The 13,900-nt window shown below is 35.7% G+C and overlaps 1 protein-coding gene across 3 annotated transcripts in view; it reads left to right on the top strand.

Annotated features, from left to right (window-relative positions):
• LOC100889554 (arf-GAP with GTPase, ANK repeat and PH domain-containing protein 1) overlaps positions 1 to 13,900 on the top strand; it is a 56,188-nt gene that overhangs the window by 17,352 nt on the left and 24,936 nt on the right. For all 3 annotated transcript variants that reach the window (XM_030973480.1, XM_030973481.1, XM_030973482.1), the window contains exons 2-4: positions 5,561 to 5,619; positions 7,493 to 7,580; positions 8,049 to 8,276. In XM_030973480.1, coding sequence (XP_030829340.1) covers positions 5,561 to 5,619; positions 7,493 to 7,580; positions 8,049 to 8,276 — 375 coding nt within the window. The remainder of the gene's footprint in view (positions 1 to 5,560; positions 5,620 to 7,492; positions 7,581 to 8,048; positions 8,277 to 13,900) is intronic.

Genomic DNA, 13,900 nt, shown 5'->3' with positions numbered 1-13,900 from the left:
ATAATGGATTTGACATAGCAAATTTAACAGGCTTTCAAGGGCCCTTGTGTCCTTCTTCTCTGCCCTTGATATGTACTTAGGCAAGCAGAAATGCAAGGACCTGGTTATATGCTCTACCGACAATTCATTATGCGGCTGGTAGAAGGGCATAAGCGCATTGCGCTGTCCAATAAACATGGACACACTATTGCATTATTAAAGCAAAAGGTTGTTATTTTTCAAGTCCTTCCAACATTCACTACTCACATTTCTAATGCATGTACAGTTGTATGTCTAATAAAAACAGATAAAAGTGTTCTTTGACAGAGGTCTGTATCATATTTCTCTGCATTAACACACAGGTGCTCTCCTATTAATATCTGTCTAGCCTTGCATCATACAGTTGCCATGACGACTAAATAGGATAGCTAATGACATAAATTTTTCAATTTAATTTCACCAGCGATTGTAATTGAACCGTGAAATTATCGTGTGAAGCACTGCACTTGAAATGAGACAGGAAGCAAGTAAGCCACTCACGTTTAGTGAAGTCAATCACATTAAACATATCCACTGGGAGTGCCAATCCATTAGGATACTGTTTACCAAACATGACACTGATTTATACATCTGGGTCATTTCATGTCAAATCACCCAATGGTTTTAACCCGACCATTTTTGATTTTGATGAAACTTAGTGTACTTGTTGAGTGTGATCCCACAGCACCAAATCCCAAATTTTAGGTCAATCGGGAGAGGGTTTTGGGAGATACGGCCCACCAAATTTTGAGATTTTTTCAAAAATGGGGGTGGCGGGCCTACCTTTGAACCCTTGTATCTCGGGACCTAATGGGTCAATCTTCACAAAATTTGTATTGTTGGAAAGGGAATTCAATAAGGATTCCAAATCTGCCGCCATTTTGAAGATTCGTACATGTTGGGGTACTTTGACCTCTTGACCTCAGATTTGACCTTGAAATTGACCTTGTGGATCACGTAACTTTGACAACATTTTTCATGAAATGTAATCTCTGACATGTTCACTAAAACATATAAAAGTTTCAGAAATATAATATTTTTTGTTTAGGAGCAATAAGGATTGAAAGTATCCATGCTCACAGATATTCACAATAAACCCTATTATAATGTATACAATACATGCAATATGCACAGTACAACATACATCTTCCACATGCTTTTTTGTTTTAGTCATATCCATCCTAAATGTCAGCAGTTCTTGAATAGAAATAAAATGACAAGTTCATATAGGCCTAAAGGGTTAACAGGATGTATGGCTTTAGGCCTCTGAGTCGGTTCTAGGATAATTACCCCCCTGGAAAATTAACCCTCAGGAAATGTCCCCCCCCCCCCCGAGGACAATTACCCCCAAAGGACTATCACACCCAGAGGATTATTACCCCCCAGAAAATTACCTCCTAGGACAATCTGTCCCCCCCCCCCCCCGAGGACAATTAACCCCCGGACAATTTCCCCCTAGGACAATTACCCCCCCCCCCCCCCCGGGAAAATTACCCCTCAAGAATATTATACCCCCCCAAAAAAAAAAAAATCTGCTTTGATTAAAACCACTTTATTATCAGGATGGACTTCCCCTTTAACAAATAGGGGGGGGGATAATTGTCCTCTGGGGTAATTGTCCTTAGAGGGTAGTTTTCCTAGAACTGACTCTGGAGGTCTAAAGCCATACATCCTGTTAACCCTTTAGGCCTATATGAACTTGTCATTTTATTTCTATTCAAGAACTGCTGACATTTAGGATGGATATGACTAAAACAAAAAAGCATGTGGAAGATGTATGTTGTACTGTGCATATTGCATGTATTTGTATACATTATAATAGGGCTTATTGTGAATATCTATGAGTATGGATACTTTCAATCCTTATTGCTCCAAAACAAAAAATATTATATCTCTGAAACTTTTATATGTTTTAGTGAACATGTCAGAGATTACATTTCATGAAAAATGTTGTCAAAGTTACGTGATCCACAAGGTCAATTTCAAGGTCAAATCTGAGGTCAAGAGGTCAAAGTACCCCAACATGAACGAATCTTCAAAATGGCGGCAGATTTGGAATCCTTATTGAATACCCTTTCCAACAATACAAATTTTGAGAAGATTGACCCATTAGGTCCCGAGATACAAGGGTTCAAAGGTAGGCCCGCCACCCCCATTTTTGAAAAAATCTCAAAATTTGGTGGGCCGTATCTCCCAAACCCCTCACCCGATTGACCTAAAATTTGGGATTTGGTGCTGTGAGATCACACTCAACAAGTTCACCAAATTTCATCAAAATCAAAAATGGTCGGGTTAAGATTTTCAGATTTTTTGGGTGATTTGACATGGAATGACCCATCTGGGACTGCATGTATATTGCAACGAGTCCAAATTCAAAGCAAACGCACAGATTCTGTACCATTTGGCCACATATGATTCCCTTGCAGCTGTTTTGTATCCACTTTCTGTTAATGGTTAGTGGTGTTTACAAGATATTCAGTAAAGGTCACAGATTTCTTTCATTTGTGTTAGATCATGATATGGAACTGAAACCAGGTCATTGGTAAATATTGATGGAAATTGTAACAAATGTATAAATAGGATAATGTAGGGAAAGACCAACTTTCATGACCTTTGAACTAAGCCACTCTTGATATAATCATGGCTAATTGAAATTGATGATGCTGTTGTTGTATTTTCAGTCAAATGTTTTTATTGAAAGAAGATGAAATTCTTCCTTTTTTATTCCCTCTCATAAAAATATATACTGGTAATTCACTTATGGACCTTTACATGATAACAAAAAAGGTTTGATGCATTTTGTTATCATAGGGGCTCTGTATACCAAGATATGTATATTTACATTGGTTATTTATGTTGCTTTTTTTTTAATTTGCTAGATTGAGTTCAAGCTGAGCTAAATGTAAAACTTAGAAAAGGACATGATTTTGTTTTGTTGCCATGGTTATTGCCTATCGAAAGTTCCATTAAGTGATGTCAAAATCAATCTCATTGTGGGCATATAATTGCTTCCTCCAAAAGGCTTGTTTTTCATCATCCCAGTGATCCCACTCTATTCTTCAATTGATTTCCTGTTTTGTTGCAGATCTAAACCTACGATGGAAGTACTCAATGATAATTTGTTTTTCTAACAAGCTGGAAAGATCTTTTTTTATTAATCGACATGGAAATGATTCAATAATTGTTTATGGCAGTCTGAAGAGGCTTAAAGCTAGACGGTGGAGTGAATTATTTTGTTTGCCTGTCTGTCTTTAAAATGAAAATGAAGAGGACATCATGTGTTTGTAATTCAATAAATAAATTCATCATTATCATTGAAACTTTTATATGTACATGGTGTTGTAAATTGTCTGTTTATGAGGAGTTGACTCTGATTTATGGTACTTCTAACATCATATTTTGCATTCTAAAATTTGTACAATATTCATCTTTTCGTAGTTACCCTGATCATTTTCATACAAATTGACATAGATGTGATTAGATTGACCCACATGACATTTCATATCCAGACTTTCACAAGCATACAAATCATTTTGTATCATGGGTAAGGTTACTGGTATGACTCATAACATTAGAAAGATAGAGATGAAATGTCAAAACTCAGCAAATGCAATTTAGTCTCCAAATGATGATCGTTTCCTGAACGCTCAATGAATCTCACCTTGGATTAGGTTTTGTGGGAATCAGCATTACATGAGCTTACACAGGATGTCACCATATTACAGGGGTAAAGATCTAAATCCCATCAAGTGTTTCAAATGATAATGAAAGTCTAACCGATTATTAGCACTGTTGATGTATTCAACTGAATAAATGAGGCTGGAATAGCATTGTGTAGGTTAAAAAAAGTGCGATAAAAACAATAATAGAAAAGATCATCAGGGCTCAGAAAATTCAGCATTGGTGGTTTCAATATCTGCCTTTATATTACTTGTTGGCATCAACAATTATAAATGAGTTTGAGGATGATGTAGTTTAATTTTCATTCGATATTAAGAAAGTTAATTATTATTAGAAACATAGACAAAATTAATGCAACAAAGCAACATTTTTCTTGAATTGAATATCTGAAGCTATTGGAAATGGTACTGTGGTCATTTTTTGCTGGTACTTGAACATTAAAAGTTCTTGTATACGTCATGTTAAGGACTGCATCATTTTCAAAGAAATGAAGGGATGAAGCCTTCATGCCAAAGAATCCATTTCCAACTCCTTCATGAGAAGCAAGGTTTAACATAGTATTTACCTTTCTTGTTGATATTGATCTATTAATAACTCTCTTGGTTCTGTTCTTCAGAGAGTGTGCTAGCTGCGTATAAAACTCTCTAGCGACACCTAGGGAGTGATTGCACTTTAGCTCTGCCTTTGCTTGCAGGTAATTTAAAACAAGGAGAAATTCTAGTCGAGGTTTTCACTCGCACCGCGCATTAAAGATGTATTGATGCGTGCCCAAGTACATAGGAAATGTAAAGGAAGCTACAGCACTTCAAAGTAGCTTTACAGGGTGCCACAGAAGAAAAAATATAACTGATGCATTGATTTGATGACATGATTGTAAGATATTAGTAACTCTTTTTATTGATGAATAGTGTAGTTGGAATTCATTGATTAGTTATTGGAATGGGGTTTGAGCTCTAGTTTGAGCATCAGTTGCTGTGCCATTTGATCAACTGCTTGAGTCAAGAGAACAGGAATACCTAAGAATTTCTTTCAGCCAAGTGTGCATGTAGTGTAAATGGAAGGATATTCTTGTACTGACTAACTTTGAGACCGGATGTGACCGGATACATTTCATGTATTGGCTTTTGCCTATCCCTTTCAAGTTAGAAGATGTGACCCACTTTTTTCATGAGACACCCTGTACCATTGCAATTTGTTATTCTCTGCCCACCAGCAATTTAAGGGAGCCGTGATGTGTCTCGTTGTCTAGATCGTGAGCGCACTTTGTTTCTGATAAAAGCTTGGCTTGCCAACAGAAGGAGACTTCAATAAAGTGGAGAGATAAACAGGGCTATTATGGTTGTAGTGTTCTTGTAAAGCGGATATGGATTGTCATGTCTAGCTTGTCCAGCTTTCTTGGAATAACTTAGTTTTACTCGATATTTTACTCTCGGTAGATTTTGAGAAAGTGTTTTCATATCTTCTGCTGATCAAGAACAAAATTTCTAAATTGTGTATACATATCATTCTGTATTGTACATCTATCTGTACGTTCATCTCTCTGCATTTGTATCCCCCACTCCCCCCCCCCCCTCTCTCTTTCTCTCCTTTTCATACACAAGCACACATACATACCCACCATTCACACTTCTTTTGTTTTGTCACTGTGAACAGGAAATTTAAAACACTCAAATAACTCAACATCCTTATTTGATAACTGTAAATGTTAACGACAGTTAAACATACATTCCATTAGAAGCATTTTCTAGTTTATGATGTACATCATAATTATGTACCGTATTTGATTAGTTTGTTCACATGTAATTCAAACAATCCAAGCATCTTAAATGAATTCTTTTTCTTCTTCTTTTTCATTTTGCAGATTCATTTGTAAATAGCCAAGAATGGACATTGAGCAGAACAGTTCCAGAACTGAAATTGGTAAGTTGGAAAAAATGGATATATTTGTCAATATACATGTTACTACTTATGAACTCTCCAAACTAAGACATCCCTAAAACAAAACATACTTGAAATACAGTAAGGATAAGAAACATGCAATAACTCAATAAAGAAGATGCCATACAATACAAGAGCTTTAATACCTATGATTAAAAACGCTGGAAAATGTCCATCCCCATCCCCCCCCCCCCCTTCTAGTCAGATGTAATTCACATTGTCAGATGAAATTCACATTTGCCGCAATCTCTATGGATATTTCACAGCTCTATTTCTTGCATAAGCTAATGTTACTAAATATATACCTGATCATACCTTTGATAAATCAACCCCCACAAGTTCATCTCTCTCATCTTGGCAATTTGTTCCCTGTCTTGGATTATGGATTTCTTCTGGCCTTGATCAGAGTTTTAATCTTATTAGCATTTAGGATGATGCCCCTGCCCCCTCTTACGTCAATGCATCTAGCCAAGTCAATCCTTTACAAATCTTTCCTCGATAAGAAAATATGAAATTATAATATAAGAAAGTGAGGTAAACACGCTGTGCTGATGGATATATTGTGTCCCTTTTCTCTCTCTATATCTGTAGATAGCTAAGAAGTATTTTTTATATTTTACATTCAAGTCTTGAAGATATTGCCAAGAATAAGCAGACAAATTTCTAAGAGTTCACCAGAAAGCATTTTACACCATACACCATATTTATATAACACTTTATAATATAGCCAAGACAAGTATGATGATCGATGAGATGTTGCAATACTAAAAAATTATGAGAAATTTACTGGTATGTTTTATTATGTGATAGTACTGCTAAGCCTCATATATTAATTTTAAAGGAAATGTTGAAGAAATCTCTCAAAGTCGTGATATTTACTTGACAATGATAATGTAATGTTTTACATAACAGTTCTGTGTATAAGAAATGCTGGTTCCAGTATGTTTTTGCATTAGTATGGCTGCTTATTTTGTTAAGACCACACTAGATGTTGATGGATATTTGAAAGTCACTGATAAGACATTCAGTAGTATAGTATGCCCACTATTATGATCATTGCTTGAAGCTGGTGAATAATAATAATAATAATAATGACAAGATCTAACCAAAATATTTTCTTTTCCTGTAAGCTCCTGGGATAAAATCTCGAATTCCTTGTATGTTCTTTTGATGTGTGTGTTTTGACAAGCGTCTAATGCTGGAGGCTATGGATACATGATGCATGGAGGCAGATTCATCAAAGCCATGGGTTCCATAGTAAAGGACTGTATTGATGCTATTACATTCTAATCTAGTATGAGTGGCGTTGGGTGTTATTAACAAATCTGTCTAAACTTCAGGGTTGTTCTCATTGCCATATGGATGTAAGGAGCATGGAGTGAAATAAATTCAGTTCAAACAAAGAAGAAATGTTGTATGTACAATGAGATTGGAACATCTGTCTTGTATCCCAGATACATGAAGAGAGAATTAAACTTACTTGTAAAGTCCTGATTGTATCTGAGAGAACTGACCTGAATTGGCACACAGTAGTGTGTGAACTGATCTTCAGTGACTAATGTCAGGTATGAAATCCTGTTTAGAAGGACTTTATTCCTGCCTTTCTGACTCTAAATAGCAAGGGCAGTGTTTGACACTTACAGGGAGGGGTCTACCGTCTAGTGCCCATGAATCCCCCCCCCTCCACCAAATTAAGAACATTTAAGCTGGGTGGGGGCATCATGCATGCATATAGACCTCATTCCATGCAGACCCCTGTAAAGTGTGGGATCCAGGTCAGAATGTATTTTAGTTGAATCCTATATTGTTGAGTAATATATGATGATACAGTGTACCTGTTGTTGTTTGTGTACAGGGTGTAGTAGGGAGTCTAACCAGTGGGAAGTCAGCTCTGGTCCATCGCTACCTTACAGGATCTTACATGCAGGAGGAATCACCTGAAGGTATCAACAAACTTTCTTCTATTCTCAAAGCCTTTACTTGTTATGTTTGTTTTTATTTTTATATTGTTTATTATATTACAAGAGAATAGGTTAGAAAAATATAAGTTTAAGGAAAACTTCATTAATTTTAATAGAGTTAATATTCAGGATTTAATACGCTGAAGCATATGATTCATCAAAACCCTATAAATAACTTGCACTTAAGGGGTAGAGGTGTTTCATGTCATCCTTGGAAACATTTAAAAAATGCATGTATCAAAATTATCTTTGTCCTTATAGAAATTCTACTGTAACATATTTATCTGCTACTAATTAATGTTAGATTAAAAAACTTTTCAAGTGAATGTTTTGGGGGTCATAATGCATTCACGTCAAAGTATTGAAGATGAATATACTGAATCAATTGATGATATTGGGATATATTAATCCACCTCGATTCAATACCTCTATACTTTTGCTACATTCCAGGAGGGAGATTCAAGAAGGAGATTGTTGTGGATGACAGGAGTTACCTGCTTCTGATCAGAGATGAAGGAGGTCCTCCAGAGCTTCAGTTCTGCTCCTGGGTGGATGCTGTCATCTTGGTCTTCAGCGTAGAAGATGAGATGAGTTTCCAGATGCTCTATAATTTCTATGCTAAGATAGCACACTACCGTAACACAGCTGACCTACCAATGATTCTAGTCGGTACTCAAGGTAAGCATCCTCAAGAATTCAAGTTGATAATGTTAATAAACTAAAATGAAACATCTTAGGTGTTGCAACCACAATCTTTTGTCATATGACTCGAAATTCCAGATCTGAACTATGGTGACCCGACATTTGATCTTGCACAATTCGTCCTTGTTTTCACGAAGTGACGGTAGTGAGGAAAATCGTAACGCAAAGTGAATGCAATTTTTTTTCACTACCGTCACTTCGTGAAAACAGCGACAAATTGTTCCATGCTTTATTTTGCACAGGTATAGGGTGAGGGTTTTTCTCACTCTTTGTGTTGAATTCAGTCATAATTTGTACAATTTGTGACTCGTACAAGGTTCAATCATACAAGAATAGAGCAGGCTATTAGGGATTGATCTGCATGACTCAGTCTCATGGTGTCCTTGAAAGTGAAAATTAAAAGCTATGGGTTCCTCTGAACTCATTAGTGACTTGATGGAGGGCTGGCCGAACCTTGGCTTTTCTTCTACAATGACTATCTTATAGAGTGAATGGAATGCATGGATGCGAACCTACAAGGATTTTTATTGATTGGTTTACTACGAAGAGAAGGAAGGAGAGTGGTAATCATTTTCTTTCCACTTGAGATGAGAAAGACCCTGAAAGCACTCTTATTACAAGGTTTAGCTGTGTATATGGAGTCATTTGTGTAAAAGATGTGAATTTGTAATGTTATTTACTCCGCCAAAGGGCGGGGTGAAAAAATCATGCTTATGAAAGTTTATTTGTTTTTGTTTATTGATCATAAACAAAAAGATGATTTGCAGTTCAAGAAAAATTCTGGAAAATATAAAGCTCTTAATTTTAAACAGATGTTACTTAAGTCTTCTTTCTTTTGACCTCATATCCTTTTGTCTTTACTGTTCTCTTCACAATCCCTCAGGGAAGCATAACTGTAAAACCTCTTCGGTCAATATCTGTCTGTTTTCGGCTTGTTGCCGGAGCTATCATTACTCAGCGATTTTAAGAGAATCAAAAGCAGGCAGATATAGTTGTCAATAACTGACAAACAGACCTCACATCAGTCATCATTGATGACTGGCACTGAGACAATAGAGTATAGATCATATTCAGGGCTTAAAGAGAAGGTTGAGTTCTGGGAAGAGGTGAAAAATAATTTGTGAGCATTACTCATTCTTATTATGCAAGTGTGGAAGAACATCAGTTAAGACATGTTCCCTGAAAAACATGGCTCTTCAAATGCCTCCATATTCTAAATATGCATGTAACATCGTAAAAATCGGGGGCCGGCTTTTTACGCCACGTGTTCGTGTAGTCCCATATACATCTTTCTGTGCAAGTGTTTGTAACTTTACCAAGACTTGGCCACATTTCTTATCATTTTGATGATTCCAGAACCTTGCAATACACATAAATTCTTATATGCTAGATGATCAACCTCATCTGGTCGGTTCCACACCGTTTCTTTCACAATGCAATGGCATGACCAGAACTCAACTTTATCTTTAACACTATGCATCTGAAGATTAAAAGCACTTTAGAATTCAGAAAGCACCCTACATTTTAACAGATATTGCAACAAGTATCCCATGCTTTGACAATATTCTTTGAATTATTTGTATCCATGAGAGTTTAAGTTAATTTGCAGCCTTGGAAATGGAATATTGACCAAATTCTCTCACAGGAATTTATTTTTACAGACCTATATTGAATGTAATCATTCTCAGTGAATGTATTGTCTGCTTAGAGGCAGAAAGGCCTTAACTCATATACTTTAACAGAGAGTTAATGCCCTTCTGGCTCTCAACAGGCAGTGTGTTAGTTTGTAATATGTACTCATTGATGAGAAACTTGAGAAGGGAGATAATTTGACAAGTGACACTAACCTGCATGATATGATAGACCAACAGTAGTCATGTCAAACTCTTTATCATCATCATACTCATGTGCTTCTTACTCAACAAACAAGAGTCACAAACACCCATTGTCACCAAGCAGAAGGTAGCCTGTCCATCAGACATTGGGTTTCTTTGAAGTATCAGTTTCCAAATATGTCATAACATTGCAATTTGTATAAACATGAACTGTATCAGTCTTGTGGGGGGGGGGGGGGGTGTTGACATAATACAATGAAGGATATCTTTGTATAGGAGAACCTGTAATGTATGGCATGATAAGTTACTAATGTGTACACTTGTTATGCATTTCTTTTTAGCTACTTCTTTAAAGACTCACCATCACTTGTTAACTCTTCTCGATATTGAGTTAGATTGTTGGCCATTACTTGAAACAAGTAGGAAATAAAGATTGAATCCTTACAAAGAAATGTACAAGAGTGAATCCTTACCAAATCTAATATTAGCAGTAAATCATAAGTTCCATAACTGATAGAAATCCTGCCATATGGGAGTGACTTTACAAACTAAATTAACTGATATTCTTGAATAAGGCTATAAAATATAACTATGGAAAATAGTTACTTGAGGTTTTCAAGCAGCATCATAATTAGTCACTTTCTAATAAGCCTTTTCTAAGAGTCATGTTTAGTCGGGAGTTCATAACCTAAAATAATTGCCGACGGAGGTGTTTGCTTGTGAGGCACCTACTTTTAATTTGTAATATGTTGAAGATTCATCTTAATATAAGAAGAAGGAGCACAATATCGGTCAGATTTAAGCAAGGTAAAAAAAATATTATTTATTGAATTACCGGTATATTATTCTTTATGTAGTATATCTAATAGTAATCTTAACAGTGATGGAGGGATTTGTTGTTTAGCTTTTTACCTCTCTGATCCAGCTTTGAAACTGTGTGAAGCACTTTATGGAGGACAAAATTAAAAAGGGAAAAAATATCAATATACCAGACTCTTTCAAAAATGTTTGTCCTGTGTACTTTATGAGGGACAGTCAAATTTAAAATTCTCTTTGCTAATATATGTATACAGCCTACTGCTGACCCTCAATTAGAGATATCTTCTCAGATACTCTTCCTTCCACAGATATGCTGTTTGATGAGATATTTTGTTTTGCAGGATCATGATACGTCTGTCTGTCTGTCTGTCCTATGATTTTCAAAGCAGACAGGAGAGGCACTTAAACTGAAGTAGACCTACAGCAAAACTAAAAAAACCTCTGCATTTAGAGATCCATGGGGATATCATCTGTCTAGATCCAGTAGGGCTTTAACTCTTTGTTAAAGTATTTAAGTTACTGCCCTTCTGCTTCCAAACTAATGAAGATGGTGCTATTCAATATGGGTCCTAATTTGATTTAATGTTTCCACCAACTGTAAATGTCAGAGGTGAGGTCTTATTTGTTCAGACATTTTCTCCAATGGCACTGCATGCATGGAGGATGCAGAATGGAGAAATATTTGTCCCACTTGTAGGACTAGGAGAGAAGATAAAAGGCCAAGGAATTTTTAATGTTTTTTTGTCCAAAGAAGATTTTCTGATGAGCTGGAGGCTCTTCCGTTCAGTTCTCGAAGGAGCTATTAAATGGAGGATGGGTTGTAGATGTTTTGCATTTCTTATATTTTGGGGGATCATAAATCTCACTGTGGTTTGATTAAAAGAAACTTGTGACGAAACCACTATTTATTTATGCGAACGTGGGTTGCTTTTCAAGCTGTTGTAAATAGCCTGAAGTTAAATGGATGTACAAAATTGAATATTATAAGAGATAATCATAAGAGATGTGAGCATTACTGATTAGCAGTATCCTGTGTCACAATATCACATAGAATTCTATTATTCACAAAACGATGCTGTTTTGCACTGTACAAATATTAAGATGTTTTCAAATATTAAGACTTTACTAACAAAAATACGCTTTATTCTGGAAGAAGAATTAAGTAAGAACTGCTAAGATGGAAGGCCTTTAATACAGAAGAAGATAATGTCATATCCATATTAACAGAATATAGGCCTCATTGTATCTTGATTTTCAAATACTAGTTGTCTTGTTTTGTTAAGTTCTTCATTTTTATCAAACCTATGTAATTTATGTCTGTTAGTTTTGTCTATCTCCTCCCTATAACCCATCCGTCCCTCTCTGTCTATACCTGTCTCTACTCCCTCTCTATTTGGTCAGTTTGCACTGATATTCCAAACTGATTTGATTAAAGCATTCCCTACAGGTATGATTTACCTACATGTTGCCATTGTGCCATGCCCCACATCTTCTGTCACAAACAATCTATTCAAGATCTACATGTTCATGTATCCTTCCGTGAGCTTTGAAATGTCCCAGATTTTATGACTTTTATTATGCATTCACGCTCTCTTGCCTGAAAGACTGGCAGAATGTGATTCTAATGGCTGAACTTAATGAGAGTGAAATCTAATAACATTTCTAATTGGTTATAGCATCACATGTGTGCTGCTTTTATTGATGTGGGTGAAATCTTCACCTAACAAATCAACAAATTTGCTTCTTATCAATGCTGCTGATGCTCGTTTACTGTCCCAGAAGATACTATCGAGATAGCCTTTACAAATACAAGATATTTTATTACAGTCTTATTGGCTATCTTCTTGTAATACACTTGTAAGAGTGCACTGTTAGATTGTTCTCTCAAGGCTGTTTTATTGAGTTTCAAGTCACAAAGGAATTGATGTGCGCAGAAATAAAACACTTCAATATATTGTAATAGAAGGAAACTGGTTGTACTCAAGGAGCTTTTGTGAAAAGCAGAAAGAAGGGTTTTAAATATAAAGACTTGCCATGATGGAGAGGCCTTGGAATAACTTGTAGTAAGGATAGTAAGTTGTAAATCATTCATTTTTCTTTAAAAAATATTGCATTTTTTCTTGTGAATTCATTTAAAACTTCTTGATAAGGTGAATCCTATGAATTAAGAATAGAATTAAGTGACAGGGTAGGAACGTAACAACATAGTCCTAATTTAGGTGCTTTGTTTGTTGACCTTGCTGGGACATTAATGTTTACTTTTTATCTGTCAATATAATACAAAAATGTTTAGTGAACATTTCTCTGAATATGTTTCATGTACAGATAGAAAAATGTAACATGCAAATCCACAGTCAGATACTAGTTACTGTCAATACATTGAAATACACTTTAAATGTATTTAATACTGTGATGTATCATTTATGATATCGAACAGAATTAAAAAATACATTTACATATACTAACTTACTGAGAATGTAAAAGAGCATTTGGTAGTGGAGAAAAAAATATGGGTAAACAAATGAAATAATGAGAATGTTTTTCTTCTAAAGCACTCCATCAAAGTGTTCGCTTACAATGTTTTGTGTAAGATGAGTGTGACATACAGCATCATTTTCCCCCATGGTAGAAAAGCAAGTACCATAATTGCTTTCATATTTTTAGAAAGTAGGTCAAACATCCAAAGAAGAGTTCAAAGGTCAAGTCACAGCATCTTATTCACGACCTCTGTTCCCACCCCATCAACAACAACAAAAGTAGAATTCCTGTATTTGTAGGGAGAGGGCCCTGGATAAGGAACTTAAAGGGACGTCATCTACATGTATGTGGATTATATTTTGACTGCAAAGATATTTAGTCAATAATGGCAACTTAAATGTTTTACTAATTCCTGTATTCTTCTTATACATGTAGTTCTCCTTGATTTGTCAGATTTCTATTTGAATG

This window comes from Strongylocentrotus purpuratus, unplaced genomic scaffold (assembly GCF_000002235.5).
Source record: "Strongylocentrotus purpuratus isolate Spur 01 unplaced genomic scaffold, Spur_5.0 spur5_scaffold_6, whole genome shotgun sequence".
Lineage (NCBI taxonomy): Eukaryota > Metazoa > Echinodermata > Echinoidea > Camarodonta > Strongylocentrotidae > Strongylocentrotus > Strongylocentrotus purpuratus.
This window is presented reverse-complemented; position numbering and strand designations above follow the sequence as displayed.